The sequence below is a fragment of the Perna viridis genome, chromosome 5 (genome assembly GCF_037379345.1).
Source record: "Perna viridis isolate PV_CMFRI_1.1 ecotype Kerala chromosome 5, ASM3737934v1, whole genome shotgun sequence".
NCBI classification, from domain to species: Eukaryota; Metazoa; Mollusca; class Bivalvia; order Mytilida; family Mytilidae; genus Perna; species Perna viridis.
In genome coordinates this window covers 42119795-42144874 of record NC_142449.1, presented here as the reverse complement: position 1 = coordinate 42144874, position 25080 = coordinate 42119795, and the positions used below count along the sequence as shown (strand labels likewise).

Genomic DNA, 25080 nt, shown 5'->3' with positions numbered 1-25080 from the left:
ACTTAAGCTTGTCTTTTTTTTTTTTCCGAAATTCCCCTCAGCATTTTTAAACTAAAATAAGCACTCTGCTAAAATAACCTGATACATGGTATCATAAAATAGAGCAAGTTATAATGATAATTTCAATATGAATAATAAAATGCTTCACATGATGCAGCTTGATACGACTGCAGAGGTTGAACAATGAACAGTTGAAGCAAGTACAGACACACCATTCAAACTAGACAAAGGGTAAAAATTTGACAAGAACCTAAGTGGACACCTTAGCACTCTAGTCAAAACCTGAAAAATCAACCAAAGGGTATGACTGGCACCTTGTGGTACAAAAAGTGATCCACTCCCTTTTACTCAAGTTATCGTCTAGAAATCAGAAGAAAAATACTTGTTTCTTGTCCCTTCCTGACCCTTATTCTTACTTGACTCAAGTCACAATCCCAGAAATCAATCCCAGTCTTTCTTTTGTGGTACAGCAATTTGCAGTAAAAGTTATATGAGATCCATTTACTCTATCAAAGTCCTTAAACAGACGAAAGGAAAATGTTTGTTTCAGGCCCCAATCTGGCCACCAATTCCTACAAGATTCAAATCTTAAACCCACAAATCAATCCCAGTCTTCCTATGGTGGTATGGCACCTTGTAATACAATTTTGAAGAGATTCCTTCACTGACAGTCAATTGGTTTGTTTGTTTCTACCCCCCCCCCCCCACTTTTTGGCACCTAATTTCTGAAAAGTTCAAGTCTTTCACCCAAAATTCCTTTCATTGTGGTATTGAATACAGTGGAACAATATCAGAAATTCCTCTGCTTTTACTGGAGTTATATAGTTAAATAGTTGAATTCTATGAAATGCTTGTTCAAGCCCCTTTTTGTCCCCTAATTCTTAAAAAAGTTAGGGCTACAACAATCAATACCAACCTTCAATTTATGGTTTGGAACCTTGTTATAAAATTTTATAATGATCAACCAACTTATACTCAGGTTATCATACAAAAACCAAGTGTTGATGAGGACACAGACGACGACAGTGCCTAAGCAATATATGACCACATTTTTTTGGGGTTGGAAAAAATGATGCCCTTTCAGCACATGGTTTACATATCCCCTTTAAGCTAACCTTGAAATGCAAATTGATATTTATGAATGGTAATTGAGAGCACTGCTTAATTAAACTGTCCCCATCTCCACATTTCCACAATATGCATTGATGAAAGAATATTGATCTGACATGGAAGAAAAATAGGGAAAAAACCTAAAGATACGGGTTGATAAAAAACCTTATTCCATAAAGTTAAAGAAAACTTCATGTTTGTTTATATAAAAAACATGCCTCAATACAAATAGGTATGCTAAAAATTAAATCCAAGAAAATACAGTTTTTCACTTACTTTTCTCTGAGAGTCATAAAATGAATTTCATAACATTAAACATTTAGAATTTTTTTTTTTCATATTCAAAATGAAACAAAAGATTACATAGAAAAACATTTCCCTTGATAATCATACAGTGAATTTTACTACTTAATTAATATTATTTGTATTATTATTATTTTTTTAATATTATTTTTTCACTGACAAAAAGTACCATAGGTTTGGTTTGCAATAAAAAGTAAATATGGAAGGTTGTACACTCAACAATTTAAAAATAGTGCATTAATGGAACATTAAGCATACCCTGACATGTAATGGTGGAAAAAGGGGGTGGCAAAATTTTCGAAAACTACATTTTGGATTTTGCTGAGAATTGAAAATAAATTTTGTTTTATGGTATTTAACAAACTGCACAAAGTTTTTAAAAGAATCATTGATCCATTCTCAAATCATCATCTGGGGACCCTCAGTAGATGGACAGAAAGGGCAGATGGAAACACAACTTTCTTTGTTTGAAAAGACCATTATTTGATCTCTGCATTACTAGATTTTCTCAGAATTTTTTCCATAAAATGTTAGAAAAATGAGGTGTTTGACAGAGTTATCTGCCCTTGAAATGTTCATTTACAGTGCATTTCAATGGAATTATTACTCAAAGCACCAACATGATATGGAAATTCTTGTCTTTTTCTTTTACCCTGATGGTGCAAATAGTCAAATTAAACTTTCAAAATGGTGTTTTTTTTCATACGATGTTTCATCCACTGCCTGATTCTAACAGAGACTGATATTTCATCAAATGTTCATGGATCAAATATATCTGCTGTTTAGAAAAGTCAAAAAAATTGAAGACATTTTTTTTTTTACTCAGAAACCTATGTATAAATTTTCCAATGGATATTTCTACCTAAATACCAGTGTAAAAAAAAACAGGCTATTCAAATCAAATGTTAAATTTTGTTACACAAATCTTTAGTAAAACATGTGCTAAGTTTTTAAAATTCATGAGCTTTACCTAGAGAAAGTGTACCAACCAATAGACTATTTTGACATGTAAATGTGAATCTTACCTCCCTGACAGTGACATTCTCAATAATTGCACCAAGGGCAGGAATGGTGGCTGTTCTTACTGAGCTACAAATATGAAACAAAAGAACAATTAAAAATGTACATAAAATAGCATCTACAACAAGCTATATGAATGAGCTAACTTGAAATCCTTCTGATACTAGTTTACACATCTTAAAAGTATGCATCTATAAGTTTCAGTCAATCATGGTAGATATGAAAATAATATAAGTTGTGAACATGCTCAAATTTAACATAAATAAGAATAATTAATTTGTGAACAATATATTTATACCATGGTAGATATGAACTGGTATAAAAAGACAATTTTACAAGGTGTTTTTAATTATGCAGTTTTTTCATGTTGGACCAAACATTCAGTATGTGTGGAGCGTAACCATACCCAAAAGTACTTAAAAGTAATTTTTTTAGCTATCAACAATGGAAAGATTTGGGGGAATATAACAATAAAAAGAAATATGACCCTTCCTCACAGTTTTTCATACAAAAAAAATGGCCTGAGAACCATGGAATTAACTTTGAATATTATTATCATATACAGTGTATAAAATAAATGACCACGAAATGTGAAAGTGACTTACATTTCTGGATCATTGCCTAGGGTCACCAGTGCTGGGAACACTCTTGAAGAGACCAAACTTTCACTCACACCTTTCACCATCAACTGTAAAAGAAAGATAATGTTGAAAGAAATATATTTGAAGATATGACGTAAGTACTATAGATGTCAAAACGTCAGCTTTACCACCAAATGTTGATAAACCTTGTAGCTTAATACATTCCTTATTTTTTTTTAGTTCTTTACTTTACTATATGGCCAAAATATAAACCAAGTTCTCAAGCAGGAAGTTGTTGTTGCCCAACAAAAAAATCAATCATTGTAGCAAGGTATAATAACTTTTCTGAGATGTAGATCACTTAGACAATTTACAGACTGACAGCAGATATTCAGGCCTGAATTAATGTATTAACAACTTCCTAAAGCAACACTCACAGTATTTCTTTATACCTTCCTCAAACAGTCTTGCAGTAGATGCTCTTACCTGAGCTAATGAGTGTACAGCTACATTCAGTAATACTGTCAGTATGTCTGTATACCTACCTCAAACAGCCTTGCAGCAGATGCTCTGACCTGAGCTGATGTGTGAACAACTCCATCCCATAGTACAGTCAAAATAAGGTCATGGTTACAACTATCACAGCTGAAATATAAATACATGTAATTTGTTTTTATTATTCTGTATTTTACACTTACGGAAACAGCATCAGGGATATTTTTGTTTTCCAAGTACGTATATTTTCACTTGAAAGGCTGAATCCAAAGTGTAATAAATTTGTATAGACCCATGAAATTCAATAATATCTCATTTAACTTCATATGTATTCAAAGTACATGTATAATCTAAAAAGATTTTAAGAAGATTTCTTTTTTCATAAACCACACATCTCAAATAAATTTTAAAAAAGTTCTATATATTATTTAATTTTACTAAATGTAATGCTTTCTGAACTACAATGCAAATCTTCCATTATAATGTTTACACCTACCTTAAAACAGATATGGCAGATTTGAGGCTCTCCAAAGGAGCATTGTATAATGATATGGTACAAAGGATTTCTTGTAAAAATTGACATAACTGTTGTTTATCTTCCTCCTGTAGAATAATAGAACAGCATTAACAAAAAACATACATCAATTTTGTATTCAATTCTAAAATTATATTTGTATTCAATTTTAAAACAACTAGAATTCAAAATGCCAGCACCCATTAGGAGCCCCTCATATTACTTTTACTAATATAAATAAATGGTATAGAAATTTTTTTAACCTTAGATATACAAACAACAATACCAAAGTGGGAAAATATAGTGTTTATGCTATCAAATTACCGACCAATAACTACATACCTTCTGGTAAATCTAAATATAATGTCTAACATTTCTATCAAATTTTGTCAGTATGTACTGAGTATTTTTTTAAGGGAGTTGTGCTTTCAAGGTTTGAACATGTAAAGCCAAGTCTAAAATCAATTGTCTATGGATGGTACCAACAATGAAGATGACATTGCCATATCATCATATGGCTTCCAAAAAATATCAGTTCAAAATTATCAGATTTTGTCAACATAAATGCATTTTGGTGAAGTAGTGTTACTGTAGCATTCATTATATCACATTACAGTATCAGAAGTAAAATCAGAAGTTTATTATGATTTTTTCAATTAACATTGCCAAAACATTGGTAATTGCTATTGCTATTGTACTTGTATAAATAAAAACAGTTACAGACAGTCTGAGTTTTATCATTTAGTAAGCAAATTAAAAGTTAAATATTAAAAAAGCTACAGGTTACAATGAGATAAAATCAAATATAAATATTTTCTTAAAGTCTGTTGTTGTGGAAACAATTACAAAAAAATATAAAAAATCATAAGCTGGACAACTATATAAAAATAACAATATTTTACGGAAACGAAACTATCATCCATTAAGTCATTATAAGTGTTTAGCAAACCATATCTAATTTTTTTTTAAATAATTTTGATACATTCAAACACCATTTTCCCTTTTTTTTAATCCGTTACATTGTAATATTTATTTTTTTAAATTTTTTTTTATCCATCACTGTCAGCTTACAGAGGTTTTGAATGAAGGCTGGAAAAGTTTAAGATGGAAAACAAAATTATACGTATGTTGAAAGGTTATGAGGGGAACAATAAATCTATTATCCAACATAACTTTTCTATTACCTGAGACAATGCTGAAAGTTAAAGTTGGTATCGAGGAATAATACAAGAATGTATTCATTGTTCCCTGAATGCTGTCATTTTAAGGAGGTAGACCTAGGGTAAAGGACACAACTCTTACAAATCACTGGAACGTTTGTATTCAGCATTTGACATCAATCTCCTATAAGAATCAAAGTAACTTGGACTGATAACATTCTGTTTCAAAGGAATGCTTGAAAAGCTTAGGTGAAATTTAATATGATACAAACATATCGCTGATCTCAAGAGTTATTTCCCTAACTTAAATAATGTCTACCTCTTTAAATATTTGATTATATTGAATCATACTGATTATTATCCAATCCCACTGTACCATATTTAAAAATTGTCCAAGGATAAACTTTGAAACATCCAAGCCCAGTTGTTCAAATCTTCATCTGCTATATAAATATTTATAATATAGTGACAGAAGAAAAGATAAGGTGATTCAAAATTACCACCCACTCATTGAGTGTAGGTATAGTAACCAGGCATGGATCCAAGGACAGCAGTGCGTGACATAGCCCCCCCCCCCCCCCCCCCCCCAAGAATTGAAAAAAAAAACCAAACATTTTTGTTTGCATGAAATGTTGATTTTACACAAATTTTACCCACAAAATTCTTTAATTCTATTTATGCCCAACCCAATCTGAGATCCTGTATCTGCCCCTGATAACCATAAGTAGCAGGAATATTAATGGATTTATTGAAAGAACTTGACTTCTTCAACATCATGTCATTTTACTGCTTCTTTGAAAAAAAACTTTGATTTTTTGTAGAAAAGTTTAATTAACTTATTAAACAACTGTATATATACAGTGTGTAAAAGTGAAGGGCCAAGCTATTTGGTGTACCAATTGATTATTTTTTAAATTCAGGCAAATATCTGAAATATGTAAAATCAAACTGGTTAATATTTAAATAAGCATAGTCATTTGAACATTAAAGATTAACATAAAAAAAGCCCAATACAGTGATATTGTTTGCCTTATATATACCTCTGTTTAATAATGTGTACAACAAAATTGCTAAAAATAATCACAAATACAATAAATTGGTAGTCCAAGGGTAAGACATGGTGTTTCTGTTCAAAATTACACTGGTTAATTGTTTTCTTGTCATCCTATGTAAAATCAATCAATTTAACTACAAATGCAAGGTTTTGAATATTTATTTATCTTTTCCCAATTAAAATATAATGACATATTTTCTCAATTAAAAAAAAATTATGAGGTAATTTAAAAAAAGCCTGGCAATATCACTGCAGTATATTAATACTAATAACAAAGAAATCATTCAAATATGAACTAAAGATGTACCATCTGTAAAACAAGAAAAAATGAAGTCATGTGACACACATATTTTTTAGCTTTACTATATATAGGGTATGCAAGTCTCGTTCTAGTTTCATTTTCTTTACTGGAATTTCCGATGCAGAACATATTGAAAACCGAAGACCGATCTGCATTTTATTGTTTACTTCCAGGTACTCGAAACGCTGTATAACATTGCAAAATCTTCTATTTTCTGTTTTTCCTTAATACCTTTATTATGTAGAAATAGATATTTGTCATTTTTTATCAGTATTTTTTTACACAAAAAGATGTTTTGCCTTAACACTGAACTCGATGCTCTCTAAATGACAAATCCCCATGCTTTTGAATAGTAGACTAGGACCCATTCTCGTGAAACCACAGGGTCGCATGAGGAGACTTACATACCCTATGAAATGGTTTATAATTTCATATCAGATAAGAACATAATTTATATAAATTTTCCAGATCATTGAATATTTAGAACAGTACCCTGGAAATGTATCTAAACCAATCCAATGCAAGTGTAAATTTGATCCATTGATTATCAATTAGTTTCTAATCATTCATCAGTCCGTAAAACCAGTAATCACTTATATTTATATCACATGTCTACTGATGTGTTCATATACTTCTTGAATGATTTGCTTTGGGTTTTTTTCCATTAACTTGGAATGATTTGCTTTGGGTTTTTTTCCATTAACTTGGAATGATTTGTTTGGGTCTTTTTCCATTAAACATAATTGTACTTAGTAATACAGATTTAAGCATAAATTTAAAAAAAAAAATGCTTTCTTCTACTGAAATGCTAAAGTCAATTTCATATTTTAAATAATAAAAAAAAAAACCATAGCATTATGTTAGATCAATTCCAAAGAAAATTCTATATTTTTTTAAAATTGGTCGCTTTTATTCTAATCAAATACAAATGTGAATTTCATACCTCAAACAAAAAAAAAATTTACCATATTCAGATCAGTTCCAATGAAAATTTTGAAATTTTCACAAATAAATCATCCAATATTTTACATAACAAAACCCTGATCCGATTGTTCATTGGTTTTTGATAGGTCAGTAATATGTCAATAATCAGTCATAAATCCATTCAATGGTTACTGTAAAAGTATTCATTTTGTTGCATATTAATTTTGCTATTTTGTGGTGGACAGATAATCGTGAAATATAGAACAATGTACCTTCGAAATTGATTTTTAAAATTATAATGCTTACATAGACATACAAATATCACATCAGCAGAGTTAGAGGCATGGAGCAAAGCAGAAAAAAGATCAGAATTAAGGGTCTAAGTACTAAGTACTTACAGTATATGGAACAGTTCAAGGCATCATTTCACAAAGCATACATAACATTGATTTGTTAAGGATTTACATGTACATAAGTCTTATGAGTGCTTTGTGAATATGCCCAGTGTAGTACTTATCTGTATACTGTTTGCTTTGCCATGTTGTAAGTGCTTAGACCTTTAATACTGATCTTCTTTCTGTTTTGCTCCATGCCTTTAACTCTGCCGATGTTATATGTGTATGTCTACGTATGCATGGTACGGTTGTGAAGCCATGTATTTGGGGTTTTATGTTGTAATGTTATTCATGTATACATTTTATACAAAAGCTCTCCTTGATCTTAAGTACTTCTCTAAGAACCTGGCAAAACGTGTAGAAGGGGTGGCACATGAAGGGGAAAACACAGAGATTTTATTGCATTAACCCAGTATTTATACCTGATAACCTCCAAAAATAACCATCAAAGTGTTTGTAAAATTTGCCTTCTTAAGATATTGATAGGTCAAATTTAGTTGAAATGCACTATGGAAAAATGATCGGAAAATTTTCCTGCACTTCTTCCTTAAATAAGCAGTAAAAAAATATCATGTCATAGATGCTTCAGGATAAATTTAATAGTTTTTCAGTTGTTTTCTAGATGTATTAAATATATTTGAGGCAAAAAAGACCAAATTGAGAAATATGATGTGCCACTCATTGCCTGATTCTTACACAGAATAGTACCTAAATAAAACTTGATTTACTTTGAAATATCTTATTTGATTTTAAATGTCATTTTCTAGGAGGAAGTTTTTTCATGAAGTATGAGTCTATCTAAAAATCAGGCAGGGGGGATTCATCATAACTGAAGATAATCAATGAATCTGTTCAAATACATTTGTTACCGCCAAAAAAAACAACTCTTCCTGCATTCATTTCCTTGGAACACATATATATATTGTGAAATGATTTTTGACAGGTTATAGTGTAAAAATTTCCTGTTCTTTTTTCTATAAGAATGCAACCATATTTAGTACTTCATGTAGCATGCCATCTAAGATTCATACAAAATATGATTCATGGTTTGAAAGCCTACATATTTTTACTTTTGATATTTTGTTTAAAATGTTATAGTAAACAGAAATTAACATAAGGTTTTTCATATAACCCCTGTTCTTAGGAAATGAAAATTATATAGAATGTACTGTAGAATACAAAATTAAGGGAGCTAACTCTGCAAATGACACTAAAATACAGTAGAAACTGTTGGATTTTCATTGTGGATTATCTCTTAAGAGCAGAAATATTGGAATAAATAATTATATATTTCATCATATAGACCTATAGAAAAAAATAAAAATGTGTAGCCTTTTTTGGGATGTATCACATATAAAAGACTTAAAGGCAGAGCTGTGCTTAAAATATGACTGATATCTTGGCAGAAAAACAAATCAGTGCATGGAACAAAGGTAAAAATTCCTTTAAATGATATACAAGGGGAAAAACAAACAATTTGATCACACTCTAAAACTAGCATTTCTTGGAGATCAAAACACTAACTTGAATACAAGCTATACATCCATAGACAGAAAATAGCAGCAACAAATAAAGATTACAGAATAGTTTTAAATATTTTGGACTTACTGTATTAAAAGCAGCTAACACTCCACTTGCATAAACTGGTACTATACTTGTTGTTACTGCAGACTGTTTGCTTCTCATACAAGAGTTTAAATCTACAAAAGTATAATAAAAACATTATGGCTAACAACCTCACAAAGTTTTACATTGAGGTCAATCTGGGTTTTTAGCATAATTTGAATGAGGTCACATCCAGTTAATCTATATATTCTCATCCCTGCCTGTCCCTCAGGAATTTCCCCAATTTTTTTCATGTCCATATCCATCATGGAACTACTTTACCACAATGACTATTGACTTCCAGACATAACAAAGTTTAACATGAAGTTGCACACCTTTTCCTGCTAGAATGACTAGCGATACTCCCACTCAAACAGGAAGTTGATATTATACATCAATCAACTTTGCCTCATTCTATATAAAGACACACACCTAATTTAAAATTCATCTATTCATTTGGAACCAAAAATTGTGTGACCAAAATATTCTCTATCATTCCATGAAGTGAAAAATAGCAAAGTCCCACGAAACAGGAAGTTGACATTGTACAGCAATTATAATCTCCTACAGTGTATGCCCAATCTATACAAAACCGCATATCAAATTTGAAATCAATCTATCTAGTCGTGATAATTGTGACTGAATTCAGATGGACAGACAAACAAAATGAATCCAATATATAACCCACTCTTTGGGTAGGGGTATCAAATTGTGGTGTATGTATGGTGTTATCTGTAATCAGCAGATCTCCAGATGGACAGACAGAGAGAATTACAAACAGACAAGAAGATTCCAATATATCACCCACTCTTTGGGTAGAGGTATTAAATTGTGGTGTATGTATGGTGTTATCTGTAATCAGCAGATCTCCAGATGGATGGACAGACAGAGAGAATTACAAACAGACAAGAAGATTCCAATATATCACCCACTCTTTGGGTAGGGGTATCAAACTGTGGTGTATATGTGGTGTTATCTGTAATCAGCAGATCTCCAGATGGACAGACAGAGAGAATTACAAACAGGCAAGAAGATTCCAATATATCACCCACTCTTTGGGTAGGGGTATCAAATTGTGGTGTATATATGGTGTAATCTATAATCAACAGATCTCTGAATGGAGAGACAGGAAGAATAACACAAAGAGAAAGTGATTCCAATATATCACCCACTCTTTGGGTAGGGGTATCAAATTGTAATGTATGTATGGTGTAATCTGTAATCAGCAGACCTCCAGAAGGACAGAGAGAGAGCATTACAAACAGACAAGAAGATTCCAATATATCACCCACTCTTTGGGTAGGGGTATCAAATTGTGGTGTATATATGGTGTAATCTATAATCAACAGATCTCCAAATGGAGAGACAGGGAGAATAACACAAAGAGAAAGCGATTCCAATATATCACCCACTCTTTGGGTAGGGGTATCAAATTGTGGTGTATATATGTTGTTATGTGTAATCAGCAGATCTCTGAATGGAGAGACAGGGAGAATAACACAAAGAGAAAGTGATTCCAATATATCACCCACTCTTTGGGTAGGGGTATCAAATTGTAATGTATGTATGGTGTAATCTGTAATCAGCAGATCTCCAGAAGGACAGAGAGAGAGCATTACAAACAGACAAGAAGATTCCAATATATCACCCACTCTTTGGGTAGGGGTATCAAATTGTGGTGTATATATGGTGTAATCTATAATCAACAGATCTCTGAATGGAGAGACAGGAAGAATAACACAAAGAGAAAGCGATTCCAATATATCACCCACTCTTTGGGTAGGGGTATCAAATTGTAATGTATGTATGGTGTAATCTGTAATCAGCAGACCTCCAGAAGGACAGAGAGAGAGCATTACAAACAGACAAGAAGATTCCAATATATCACCCACTCTTTGGGTAGGGGTATCAAATTGTGGTGTATATATGGTGTAATCTATAATCAACAGATCTCCAAATGGAGAGACAGGGAGAATAACACAAAGAGAAAGCGATTCCAATATATCACCCACTCTTTGGGTAGGGGTATCAAATTGTGGTGTATATATGTTGTTATGTGTAATCAGCAGATCTCTGAATGGAGAGACAGGGAGAATAACACAAAGAGAAAGTGATTCCAATATATCACCCACTCTTTGGGTAGGGGTATCAAATTGTAATGTATGTATGGTGTAATCTGTAATCAGCAGATCTCCAGAAGGACAGAGAGAGAGCATTACAAACAGACAAGAAGATTCCAATATATCACCCACTCTTTGGGTAGGGGTATCAAATTGTGGTGTATATATGGTGTAATCTATAATCAACAGATCTCTGAATGGAGAGACAGGAAGAATAACACAAAGAGAAAGCGATTCCAATATATCACCCACTCTTTGGGTAGGGGTATCAAATTGTAATGTATGTATGGTGTAATCTGTAATCAGCAGACCTCCAGAAGGACAGAGAGAGAGCATTACAAACAGACAAGAAGATTCCAATATATCACCCACTCTTTGGGTAGGGGTATCAAATTGTGGTGTATATATGGTGTAATCTATAATCAACAGATCTCCAAATGGAGAGACAGGGAGAATAACACAAAGAGAAAGCGATTCCAATATATCACCCTCTCTTTGGGTAGGGGTATCAAATTGTGGTGTATATATGTTGCTATGTGTAATCAGCAGATCTCTGAATGGAGAGACAGGGAGAATAACACAAAGAGAAAGTGATTCCAATATATCACCCACTCTTTGGGTAGGGGTATCAAATTGTAATGTATGTATGGTGTAATCTGTAATCAGCAGATCTCCAGAAGGACAGAGAGAGAGCATTACAAACAGACAAGAAGATTCCAATATATCACCCACTCTTTGGGTAGGGGTATCAAATTGTGGTGTATATGTGGTGTTATCTGTAATCAGCAGATCTCCAGATGGACAGACAGAGAGAATTACAAACAGACAAGAAGATTCCAATATATCACCCACTCTTTGGGTAGGGGTATCAAATTGTGGTGTATATATGGTGTTATCTGTAATTAGCAGATCTCCAGATGGACAGAGAGAGAGCATTACAAACAGACAAGAAGATTCCAATATATCACCCACTCTTTGGGTAGGAGTATCGAATTGTAATGTATGTATGGTGTATTCTGTAATCAGCAGATCTCTGAATGGAGAGACAGGGAGAATAACACAAAGAGAAAGTGATTCAAATATCCCCACTCTTCGGGTAGGGGTATCGAATTGTAATGTATGTATGGTGTAATCAGTAATCAGCAGATCTCCGAATGGAGAGACAGGGAGAATAACACAAAGAAAAATTGATTCCAATATATCACCCACTCTTTGGGTAGGGGTATCAAATTGTATGTATGGTGTAATCTGTAATCACCAGATCTCCGAATGGAGAGACAGGGAGAATAACACAAAGAGAAAGCGATTCCAATATATCACCCACTCTTTGGGTAGGGGTATCGAATTGTAATGTATGTATTGTGTAATCTGTAATCAGCAGATCTCTGAATGGAGAGACAGGGAGAATAACACAAAGAGAAAGTGATTCAAATATATCACCCACTCTTTGGGTAGGGGTATCGAATTGTAATGTATGTATGGTGTAATCAGTAATCACCAGATCTCCGAATGGAGAGACAGGGAGAATAACGCAAAGAAAAAGTGATTCCAATATATCACCCACTCTTTGGGTAGGGGTATCGAATTGTAATGTATGTATGGTGTAATCAGTAATCAACAGATCTACAGATTTTCTTAGTTATACAAAATGTAAGTCGTATGTCTAATAAGTGTAAACAAAGAAATAAAGTCTAGTGTACAAGTCTACAATTTCTTTTTTAAAAATCAGATGCTATAGTTCCTGAAAATAAACTAAAATGTGAGCAATGCTCAGTAACTTGATATCCAAACTCCCCACTGAATAGCATAAATCTTCTTGACCTACATACTGATTAGTGTGAAAATCTAAAATATGAGGTGCACAATAGGTATGTAATAAATATTCTGTGAAAGTTTCATGTAATTCCATTCAGTGGTATAGGAAGAGTAACATACATTGTATATGAGATGGGGAGCCTCTGTGCAACAGAAGGAAGGAAGGAAAGACAGACAGACACCCCTATCACTCAAGGTTGGGGATATAAAAATAAAATCCTACCATCTGCCCCATTCTGATTTCCTGGTGGATGAGATTCTACAAATTAACTACTCATTGAAACTTCAATACAATTTGTTTTTGTTATATAAAGCTTATGTGCCAATTCCATATCTTCCAAAAACATCAAAACAAAACAAAAGGATTTAAATACCTGCATTTTTTTTAATAAAAAATCAAATAATCCACAGGTCATTATGTATGACACTGTTTCTCAAACACTTTCCACCAAAATTTAATATTTGTGATTTGTGATTAATGTGCAAGATATCAAAATCTCTTGTGATTGCTTCTTCAAGATTGAAATACATCACAATTTTAAAATTTAAAAAAAATCTATATTCAATCAATAAATAATCAATTATTCCATCAACAGTGAAAAGATGCTGAAAATAACAGAATTCCTACCTTCATCATCAGTCTGTATTAAAAGGTCTATAAACTTTGGTCTGACCTGAAATTACATACAATACCCAAAAATTTATTAAAATTTCTGATACATTTATTTTATAGAAAACATAATTAAGTCTAAATATGGTATTTGAAAAGTGAAACTAAACTTTAACTTTGTTTATAAATAGATTAGTACTAAACATGAAAATGATCCATTTCACAATATTATGTAGACCTCGTCTGTTAGCACATGTTTCCAATACACAAAACTATATAATAAAATATGTACATGTACTGATGATGCATGTACAGCAGTATAAAATAGCAAAAATAGTTAAGTTCAACATACTTAAAATGTAGGAAAAATTTCATGGAATTTCCACATAATAGGATATGCAAATCTTCAATATGTACCAGTACAAAATATTGTGCACATTTTGAGTTACAGATAACACAAAGTAGGTACCCTTTAAGCATGAAGGACAAAGGGACAGACATAATTGAGCAGCATACTACCATTAGTGACACAGTTATAAACCTTACTTTGATAATTTTCCACTTGCAACTTGCAATTTTACATAAAAAAAATGTCCTGCTTCATACACATCTGCATTTGAAGGCCAATTTTCATTTCAAGTCTGAAAAAGTTCACTGAAGGTTAAGCAGAGTTTTGCCTACAAGATATATGGACAGACTTACAAGTTGATACCTTGATACGACAGACAGACAAGTTGATACCTTGATACCACAGACAGACAAGTTGATACCTTGATACCACAGACAGACAAGTTGATACCTTGATATTATGCCAAACTTTGGCATAATTTAAAGGACTTTCACAAACTTTGCATACAAAATAAGAAATGAAGAGTAGCATTATTTCCTTTGATTAAAATGCATATAAGGATTAAACCTTACTTTCTTCTCCACAAAAACTTTGCCAAAGGTTTGAGAAATGGTTAGGAAACATGAACACAGCTGTACAATCACTTTTGGCATAGATAATCCAGATCCCATCACTACTTCTAACATCCGGGGTATACTGGAAAAAAAGATTATCGCAGTAAATTAACTCTCGATCATATGATAATTAATAGGGAGGGAGTGTCAGTAATGTCTTATATAAGTAGATGTTCTGAAAAATGAATGGCTCAAAATCTTTCTGTCGGAAGTGATGCTTTTTTTTGGAAATGATCTATGCAGTTAGGAAGTAGTTATTTTAAGCTTTAACACAGAAGAACAGAGTGTGGTATAGAAAGTCTTGCATATTCCGATTGGTCAAGATATCAGTGATTTAAGTAGCACTCTAGCTAAGAATTATGCAAAATGTGATGCATGGGTAAAAAGCCTACATACCCGGTATTTTTATTTTTGATATTTTGTTAGAATTGCCATAGTAAACAGAAATCAACATTAAGTTTTTCATACAACCCATGTTCTTAGGAGATAAAAATTATATAATACATAATGCACTGTAGAGTTCAAAATTAAGGGAGATAACTCTGTAAATGACTCTCAAATACAATAGAATCTATTGGATTTTCAATGTTGATTATCTCCTAATAGCAGGCAGATTTGAATAATATAATTACACATTTCATAGTATAGACCCATAAAACAACTTAAATACAAAAACAAAAATATGTAATCTTTTTTGGGGTGCATCACATTTTTCAGATTATGCATGATTCTTACAAAGACAGCTACTTAACAGCATAGCACTGCATTATCAACAAAGTCAAATGTTACATGTATTTCTATACAAATAACTCTGTCCTTCATATGCAAAGCCAAAAATGACACAATTCTTAATAGTCCTCAATAAACTAGACCAATATATGTCAGGACCTGTGTCACTGTCATATTAGTATTGCCAATATGTTTATAAACAGTAAGCATGTTAAAAACTAAAGCATGGGTTACAAATTTCCTAAAGTAATGTACTATTAATGAGAGCATAAAATGCTGGAAAAAGTTCAACATGCTATAAATATAGGAAAAATTTATCAAATTTCTCCATAATAAGAGGAGCACATTTTCAATGTGTATATAATCACTAAAGAACGTTTGGATAATATTGGTTTTAAAAGTGAGAAAAAAAATTTTTCATCTAAGTGTACATGTAAGTCTCTGTAAGAATCATGCAGTAAGTGAAACATGGTATGAAGAAACCAATCATTTTGATAGTGTAACTTGACTATCGTACCATTAGAATCAAGGAGAAAAGACAATATTTACCATGCCATTTTGGCACATTGAGTAATAATTTCATTGAAATGTCCTAAAAATAAACATTTAAAGGGCAGATAACTCTGTACAAATCCTAATTTCTCTAACATTCTATTGAAAAATTTCTGAGCATAGCCAGTGATGTAGAAATCAAATAATGGTCTTTTCAAATAGAGAAAGTATCCTTGAGTGATATTACATTGTCAAATTAGACTATCTGTACTGCACATTTGGTCACAATCTTAGGTCAAAATAGTTCATTTTCTTCACTTTTACCGATTCTTATTTAACATGAAGTATCTGTACCAATGTAGACCCATGTTATATTCTGATATTTTTAAAATTGTTTATTTTATACAAAATTCAAGATTTGATGGGTATACATTGGTGCAGGCCTTCCACTGAACAAAAATATCAATTTTCTATCAAAATGAAGCTATCTTTGCAAAACCTTGAGGAGTTTAAACCTACACAAGACTACATTTGATCTGTATTTTCTCAACATGAACAGACTATAATAGTTCCATTTTGTAATATTGTTAGTCTACAAGTCCTCCCCAGAAATGTAGATTGGTAATAATCTATTACCATATTTAAAAATTCTGATTAGTAGGGGCCAGAATAGTTCTTACATATAGTGTACCCAGTCCTTTTATAGGTTGGGGTGGATTTAAGAATTTTCATTAGGAACATATAGTTAAGTACAATTGTGTCTTCAACCACAAAAAAAAGAATTATTTTCATTATTCAATGACATTGGTTATTTTAGAACTGTTAAGGCAGCAATTTATTGTGAAAAATAATTGTATATTGGCATAAAATACTTACAAGTTATTGACAACCCAATTAAATGTATCCCATGGTTCAAACCATTCCTGGGATACATGTGTCTGAAACCTATGTACAAGGGTAGATAACTGTATACTGTCACCAACAATTATGTTCAGATCTGTAAGAGGAGAACTGGATTTGGGGAATTGGGACTCTGAAAAAAGAACATGTAATAATTAGCTTCCCTGTTTGCTAGCATCAGTAAAATTCCGATTACTGTAATATGAAACCTAAAAGAATGTAATACATAATATAGAGCTTCCTTCTACCATGAATGCTAATAAATTATTTCATTCCTTTAAATGATTAAATATAGATTCTTCTTAAGTAATTAGTGGTTTAGAATTTTTTCATTCAATATGATAAAATTAGGATCTGCACATGCAAAAAGCCAAAGGAGTCGAAGTTATCTATTCTACTAGAGAGAGTGGAGTGGATTAAATCATGAATAAGCTGGCTTAGAATTGGTTTCTCCCATTAAATCTTTAGATAACTTGAAAATGTTTTATAAACAGTGGGAAAGCTCTCACAGAAATTTAATCTACATCCAATTGTTAAAAAAGTCATGTACCTTATTTTCCCAACTATAAGTCGATGTGGAGTATTAAGTTGAATTGCCTAATTTTGACCAAAAAGAATGAAAAAAAACCATAGATAAGTCGAATTTGCCAGATAAGTTGAGGGTCAGACCTGTGCATTTATATCATAGATGTCAGCGGAAATCCAAGCTGAGTGGTTTGTTTTTAACAGCATATTATTCCAGCGATGTTACTTCATATATCGGTAGTAATTCTGAATTAAATTAATATTTGTATTTTTGTTAAAGTGTACTTTGGCCGAGAGTTCAATTATTTTTATTGAATTGCATGTCAATTGCTCTGAAGCCTTAGATCATCAGGTGTATGAAATGGTAAACATGTCAAGTGTGTGCCTCCAAATGTGAAATTTGCAGGAAATTAGTTTGATGAATAGGTCATAATTACGAGTGGTAAACAATATAACCTGGTATTTCGAAATACAATAAAAAAAAATGGCTACCTGTAAATTTGTTTGCAATTAGCCAATTAGATAACACTTTGCCTGATTATAATTTGAGCCACGTGTGAATGTGTTACGATATACCAAAAATGGGTATAAATTTGCATATTAAAGGACCGATAACTCAGGAAAACTCGATAATGTCTTTCCAGTTAAAGGAAGAAAGAGTTTTGTTAATGTATCTTCTAGAGTTTGTTTATATATTTTAATGTTTTCAAAGTTTTTATTAACTTTGTCGTATTCATTCATAAAGGATAATCCTTCAGTTCGATTGCAGGTTTGACTGTTTGAGTGACGGATTTCGTTGATTGCAGTGTACCCAAAATCTTGAATCAAAGCAATCAAAAATGATCTAAACAAATCTAATGAAATGCATTGTAGATGAACATTTTTCTAGAAAAATCCTTAGATAAGTCAAAGTGGATGATAAGTTGAGGCTGACACCCTGCTGAAAAAAGGTATCAACTTACAGTCCGGAAATACAGTACATTTTTAATTCATTGGCCTAGCATGGAGGTAGATTTATTATATGACAAGTAAACATGCTTATCAAAGTGACATCCCTTTATCTTCAGAACAATTAAGTCCTCTACCAAACCAAAAATAGTTATCAACCTCTTACCATCAAGCTGGGGAATATCACAGTCAACATCTTTGTGTAAATATGGTCCTGATGTAATCACAGATAAATAAAGGAATGTCACTAGTTCTCGTAGTGAAGATAATAATAAGAGGAACCTGCCCTCATTCAAAGGAATAGTCTGACTAGAGGATGCTCTCCTAGCACCTGCTGCACACTGTAATTATAAGAAATATTTACAGCCAAATCAGTCTTAGTTAACCACCTGTATTCATCAATATCCTGTCTTAGTTAACCACCTATATTCATCAATAACCTATCTTAAAAGACTATGATTAAAATACCACTATGTTATGCATTTTATGTAAAATTAACCTGCATATAATAACCACCTGTTTAAACTGACCAGGATTTTGCTCTCCATTAGGTCACTCGTATTTGACTGTACTCACAACATAAAAAAAGTCCATGAAATACTGTTTACCTTAAAATTTTGGGGACTGTCTTATTTAAGCAATATTTTCAGAGAGACCGGTAATGTGAAAATTAATCAATTGTGAATATTTTCTTTGAAAAACACTACTTATTGACTAGCTTAATGATTCCAAAATTAAATTTAATTAAGTTTGTATTGACAGGTGTCAATGACAACTTACCATTTCTTCAAGATCTTTCAGGATGCTATGTATAAGATTATGTTGTAATTTGTCAAGATCTAATGCCCACATGGCAAAGGACGGGAGGAAAACTTGCTGTGTTGCTATTACAACCTTCTCTGATGTATCCTTTAATGCCATCTTCAATAATTCATTGCCCTGAAAAATTTAATAGTTGAAAGTATTCGAAAATATCTTTATACAATTCTTCATTACTATTAAAATACATGAACTGTAAAATTTGGATTATAGAAATTATGGAAAATCAGTCAGATGGGTTGAACCACAATAACTGAAACTCACATTTTGAAAATTTAAACATCTTTTAAGCATGATTTTTTTTAATCTAAAAAAAAAATCAAATTTTAGTCTAAAATAACTTACTTGCAATAATAAATAAACAAACATAACACCATTTTTTTAAAAATTAGTGTACTTTTTATGAGACTTTATTTGTAATTTTTGTCAATGTACTGAGTATACAAACTAGAGTTTGCTATAAAGCCAAACATACTCAAGTTCAATTGTCAGGATTCAGCATTATGTGACACCTACCTGAGTATATTTGTCAGGATTCAGCATTATGTGACACCTACCTGAGTATATTTGTCAGGATTCAGCATTATGTGACACCTACCTGAGTATATTTGTCAGGATTCAGTATTATGTGACACCTACCTGAGTATATTTGTCAGGATTCTGTATTAGCTACCACCTACCTGAGTATATTTGTCAGGATTCAGTATTATGTAACACCTACCTGAGTATATTTGTCAGGATTCAGCATTATGTGACACCTACCTGAGTATATTTGTCAGGATTCTGTATTAGCTACCACCTACCTGAGTATATTTGTCAGGATTCAGTATTATGTAACACCTACCTGAGTATATTTGTCAGGATTCAGTATTAGGTACCACCTACCTGAGTATATTTGTCAGGATTCTGTATAAAACCAACAATCAGACCAAGACTACGTATCACAGCTTCACGTACATCATCGTCCTTATCATCCATCAACATCTGTTGTAACATTGATAACACTAGTGAACTCAGTAACTCATTCTGAAATTGATTAGAATAATAGTTTTATGAAGATGTATTATACCTAGACAATGTTTCAATTTTTTAAAGAAGACATGTAAAATTATGCCTTTCTTTTGTTGTTTAAATCAAAAGTTGTTTAAATATTAATATTTCAGGTTCAATTATTCCATAATTGATCCAACATCTTTTGTTGTATTTTTTCGCTATTCAATTTGCTTTTTAGAAAATTCAGTTTCATTTTTCGCTACTTACTGGAATGTATGGTGACAAAGCCCCACAAGCCTCAGCCACCAAAATTCTTCTTTCTGGATACTTGTGGTTAATCTGTAATATTTAATGGAAATAAAATAACTGATTATAAGACCTTTAAACTATGTTTTCCCTTAAAGGTATTCAGTGATAATTATTTTCTCCTTAATCTTTTCATAAGAAGAAGAACTTGATCATTTTATGAGAAAATATGGTTAAAAGTCCTCCAAATAGAAAATATCTCTGAAAGGTTAAATTAAACAATAACTCAGTCAGCTTTTCATAATTTTCTACGAAATAACTTCTTTTAAAATATAAGGCACTTAATTGATTCAAACTTTGAACCTGGTCAAATGACCAGATTCATACACAGCAGTAAAAAATCCCAGTCTTTTAATAAATGTAAAAAGGTTTTATTCTAACAACAATTCGGCTTTTGTATCTAAAAAGTACCAATCCATATAAAATTCAGACACTGCTCCTTGTAAAGGTGATTCATAGTGCAAAAAAAACCACCAAACAAAACATTGTGTTGTCGCATTGTCTTGCTAGGTATATTCTCACTTGTCCAGGAAGTTGATATCAGACAGCACCCAAAATTTCTTACAACTTATGTTCTATCTAAACAAAGCCACACACCAAATAAGAAACAAATCCACGCATTGAAAGCAGATATAATTGTGAAGAAATTGGGATGGATGAAGTACTGAAAATTAAGATGACTCCAATTTACCATCAACTCAGTGAGTCCAGGTATAAAATGCTGTTTTTTCATAGGTCTACATATGCTATATACTATATATTTATGAAATAACAGTCCTTTCCGTATTCAAATCTGTATTTCTTAGAAAACCATATATTCATCTCTCACTTAAATCAACCAAACCAAGAACAATAACTCTTGTAAAGTGGCAAATTCATATACAATCTCTATTATTATTATTATGTGGTCTGTAACTGCTTCCGAATAATAATAATAATAATAATAATAATAACAATAATAATAATAATAATAATAATAATAATGGACTTTATTTTAAAGGGTAACACAGTTCGTTTACAATAACTAATCTTCCCTGATGCCCTCAATACAAATGGAGACAGACATTATGTCTGAATACAAACTAGACAAAATTGTACGAGAAAAAAAAACAAAGAAAAAATATTAAGTAATACAAATATGCATTACTGTCACAAAATAAACTGACACAGGTGTATTTGTCAATACATAAATCACTTATCACTCAAATACTGCTTGACTTTATGATGAAAATAATTAGAAATTAACAAAAAAGTGAATTTTGAAGACTTTTGACACCTCATGTCTGACCATTATAAAAACCAGGCAGATGCTTATAAAGGGTGATTCATGCATTTCTTGACACAAAATATTTTTTATTGTCAATCTTTCTGTAGGCCCCATAGAAACTGTATTAGGAAATATAAGTGCTAATAAAAGTAGTCCACTGGAGGTATTCAAACTTAAAGTTTAGTTATGTTCTACTACAGAAATAGTATGGGAAAATTTCCCGTGAGAATTTTTACACTATAACCATTAAAAAAATAAGCAGATCCAAGGACATGAACATAGAAAGAGTTGTTTTTAGGACTTAACAAATGTATTTATACAGTTTCATTGATTATCTGAAGATATGATGCCTGGTTTTTAGGCAGAACCATACTTAAGATAAAAGAGTTTCTGTTTAGGAGTTAAAGGGTCTTTAGATGGTTTTCAAACTGGACAACTGACCTGTTCCCAACACTGTGGTAATAACTCCTCTTCCAACCTCTGTGGACCGACATGCTGAGCAAAGGCTACTATACCATTAAGTATTGTGTTTCTGAAAAATTACACCAAATATAAAACATTGTTGAAATATGTTGTTTGTTGACTACTTTATAGTAAGCTGCAAATGTAATAAGGTGTTGCATGTACATGTAATATCATGGACTCTAACCCTTCCCTTGTTGTTTCAAGTTCCAACTGTCAGTTCCAAAAAAGAAGTTGCCACCCAGAATGTACTGCCCTTCAGGTAAACAAGAGGTCCCAGGAGCCTGAATCGCTCACCTGGTTAAATTTTTGCCTTTCAAGGGCAATAACTCTAACAAGAAGTTGTCTGACAATTTTGATTCCATGAAGACTTAGGTAGGACTTGTCATGAGGATCATTACATCAATTGAAAGTTTCATTCTATCTATTATAGTTTTCAAGATATTGACTGAAAACTGCAAAAGACAATTTTTTGCCTTTCAAGGACAGTAACTCTTACATGGAATTGTCTAACAACTTTGATCCCTGGAGACTTTTGTAGGCCTTATCATAAGAATCATTTTAGCAATCAAAAGTTTCATTCTATCTATCATAGTTTTCAAGGTATAGGCTGAAAACTGTAAAAAAAAAAGTCATTTTTCACCTTTCAAGGGCACTAACCCTTACATGGAGTCGTCTGACAACTTTGAGCCCAGAAGAATTTAGTAGGCCTTATAATAAGAATATTTCAGCAATTGAAAGATATTGGCCAAACCTAACGGTTTTGGAGATATATGCAAAAAACTACTGTATGACCCCTATGTTCTATTTTTAGTAAAGTTGGCTATGTTTTAACCGATCAAAAATCCAAACCGTCCTCTTGTTAAGAATACCCTAAAAAACAAAAATACCAAATTTTACTGAATTCTGTACAGTAGTTTCTGAGGAGAAGATTTCTGAAAGTAATAACATCAAAAACAGCAAAAACTGTCTAAAGAGGGCAATAACTTCGACATGGGTCGACAGATTTTCACCAAAATTTGACCACAGATAGATCTCATCATGCTGAATACTTTTATCTCGTTTGAATTTAGTTAAACCTAACGGTTTTGGAGATATGTGCAAAAATCTGCTGTCTGACCCCTATGTTCAATTTTTAGTAACATCAGCCATGTTTTTTAACCGATCAAAAATCCAAATGGTCATTTTGTGCCAAGTCATAGCAACAGCTCACATAGCCTACAGCCAGTAGAGCTAAAAAACTTGTTTTGAAACATTTTTTACTTCAATACAGATTCCTATAATATATAAGTAGCAGATAACTGTATTCCATGTTTTGCATTTCACTATATCTATTCTTTTTTTGTACTGAAAATTTGGAGGCGTCAAATCTAGATTGATGACGACAAATCTACAAATACAATATGGTTATCTCTATTTTAATACAACTGTCAAATTTACTGGTAAAAGCAGCTATTAAAATTTTTAAAAATAACTAAATGCATGAATAATAATTTCATGACTTTCTTTCAATTACATTAATTTTTCTGTCCATTTAAAATCATTTTCGGAAACTTGACTCACATTTTTGTCATATTATTTTTGCTGTTTGGCACTTCAATCAATGAATATTCAAACTACTGCTAATATATGAATCCACTCTTTTTTCATAATAGATAGGTGAGATTGCAAGAAGTAGCAATGAAATTAATTGTTAACACCATGTTGATTCATGTAAATATGTTCACTCGACAGGAACTGTGAAAATTACTGTAAATGTATCAATTTTCGCTATTTTCATGTTGGACAGAAACTGTGAAAAAATGAATGTTTAACACCATATATCACTAATCATTTTTTGAAACCACTAAAATTGATACCCACGAAAAGAAGCAACCTTAAAAATTAAAAAGTTTACAAAAGTCACTCTTTCAACTGCTATAGGTTGATTCCTAGGAATATGTTCACTCAACTGGAACTTTGAAAATAAATATGTCTGTGGTACCTTTGTTCTTCATCTGGCTTCTTGATGAGGTTAAAGAGAATATTTAGGAGCCTGTCTCTTTCTTTACTCTCTGGGTGTAACATGGCAGTGCATATAATCAAGGGAATTAACTCCTGAAAGAAGTATAATAATACAAATTGGAATAAATATAATCATTTTTCCTTTATCTTCTCCTTTTAATACTTCAACCAAAACATATTTACCCCCTCCCCCTTTTTTCAGTTTTATGTTAAGTAGGTTAAGTCAGTGAAATGACTCATAAAACTGTTTATAATTTTTTTAATGATTTGTTAGAAAGTTGGCATCATTATCACCAAGCTATTTTCCTAAGATACATCCATAAAATAATTTCATTGAATCTCTTGAGAGACAGTTTTTGATAATGACAACAGATGTAGATTATCAATCCCAACCATAAAATTATTTAGTCAATGGAGGACAAATGATGACAAATGGTGCAAACTATAGTGAAGCTTAAAAAAAAGGCTTTCAAACCATTAATGGTACAATGGATCATGGAAGTTTTTCACAAAAATTACTTGAATAAATTATACTGAAAATCTACCTCGTTTGCTAACTAACAACACGGAGGCAAATTACTCAAAACAAGAAAACAATATTCATACACTTTTGTAGTTTCAAATATAATGTATAATTCTCAGCTTATTGTGACGCGTATTTTTGA

General features: G+C 31.9%; 1 protein-coding gene across 3 annotated transcripts in view; it reads right to left on the bottom strand.

Annotated features, from left to right (window-relative positions):
- LOC148617783 (RAB11-binding protein RELCH homolog) overlaps positions 1–25080 on the bottom strand; it is a 90145-nt gene that overhangs the window by 57529 nt on the left and 7536 nt on the right. For 2 of the 3 annotated variants that reach the window (XM_088585335.1, XM_088585337.1), the window contains exons 10-24: positions 24396–24508; positions 22391–22481; positions 20644–20715; positions 20269–20409; positions 19345–19503; positions 18731–18905; positions 17068–17224; positions 14929–15052; positions 14026–14071; positions 13621–13656; positions 9466–9557; positions 4006–4112; positions 3560–3659; positions 3039–3121; positions 2439–2502 (exon numbers count right to left, since the gene is read on the bottom strand). In XM_088585335.1, coding sequence (XP_088441461.1) covers positions 2439–2502; positions 3039–3121; positions 3560–3659; positions 4006–4112; positions 9466–9557; positions 13621–13656; positions 14026–14071; positions 14929–15052; positions 17068–17224; positions 18731–18905; positions 19345–19503; positions 20269–20409; positions 20644–20715; positions 22391–22481; positions 24396–24508 — 1560 coding nt within the window. The remainder of the gene's footprint in view (positions 1–2438; positions 2503–3038; positions 3122–3559; positions 3660–4005; positions 4113–9465; positions 9558–13620; positions 13657–14025; positions 14072–14928; positions 15053–17067; positions 17225–18730; positions 18906–19344; positions 19504–20268; positions 20410–20643; positions 20716–22390; positions 22482–24395; positions 24509–25080) is intronic. The other variant, XM_088585336.1, reaches the window with a different exon arrangement.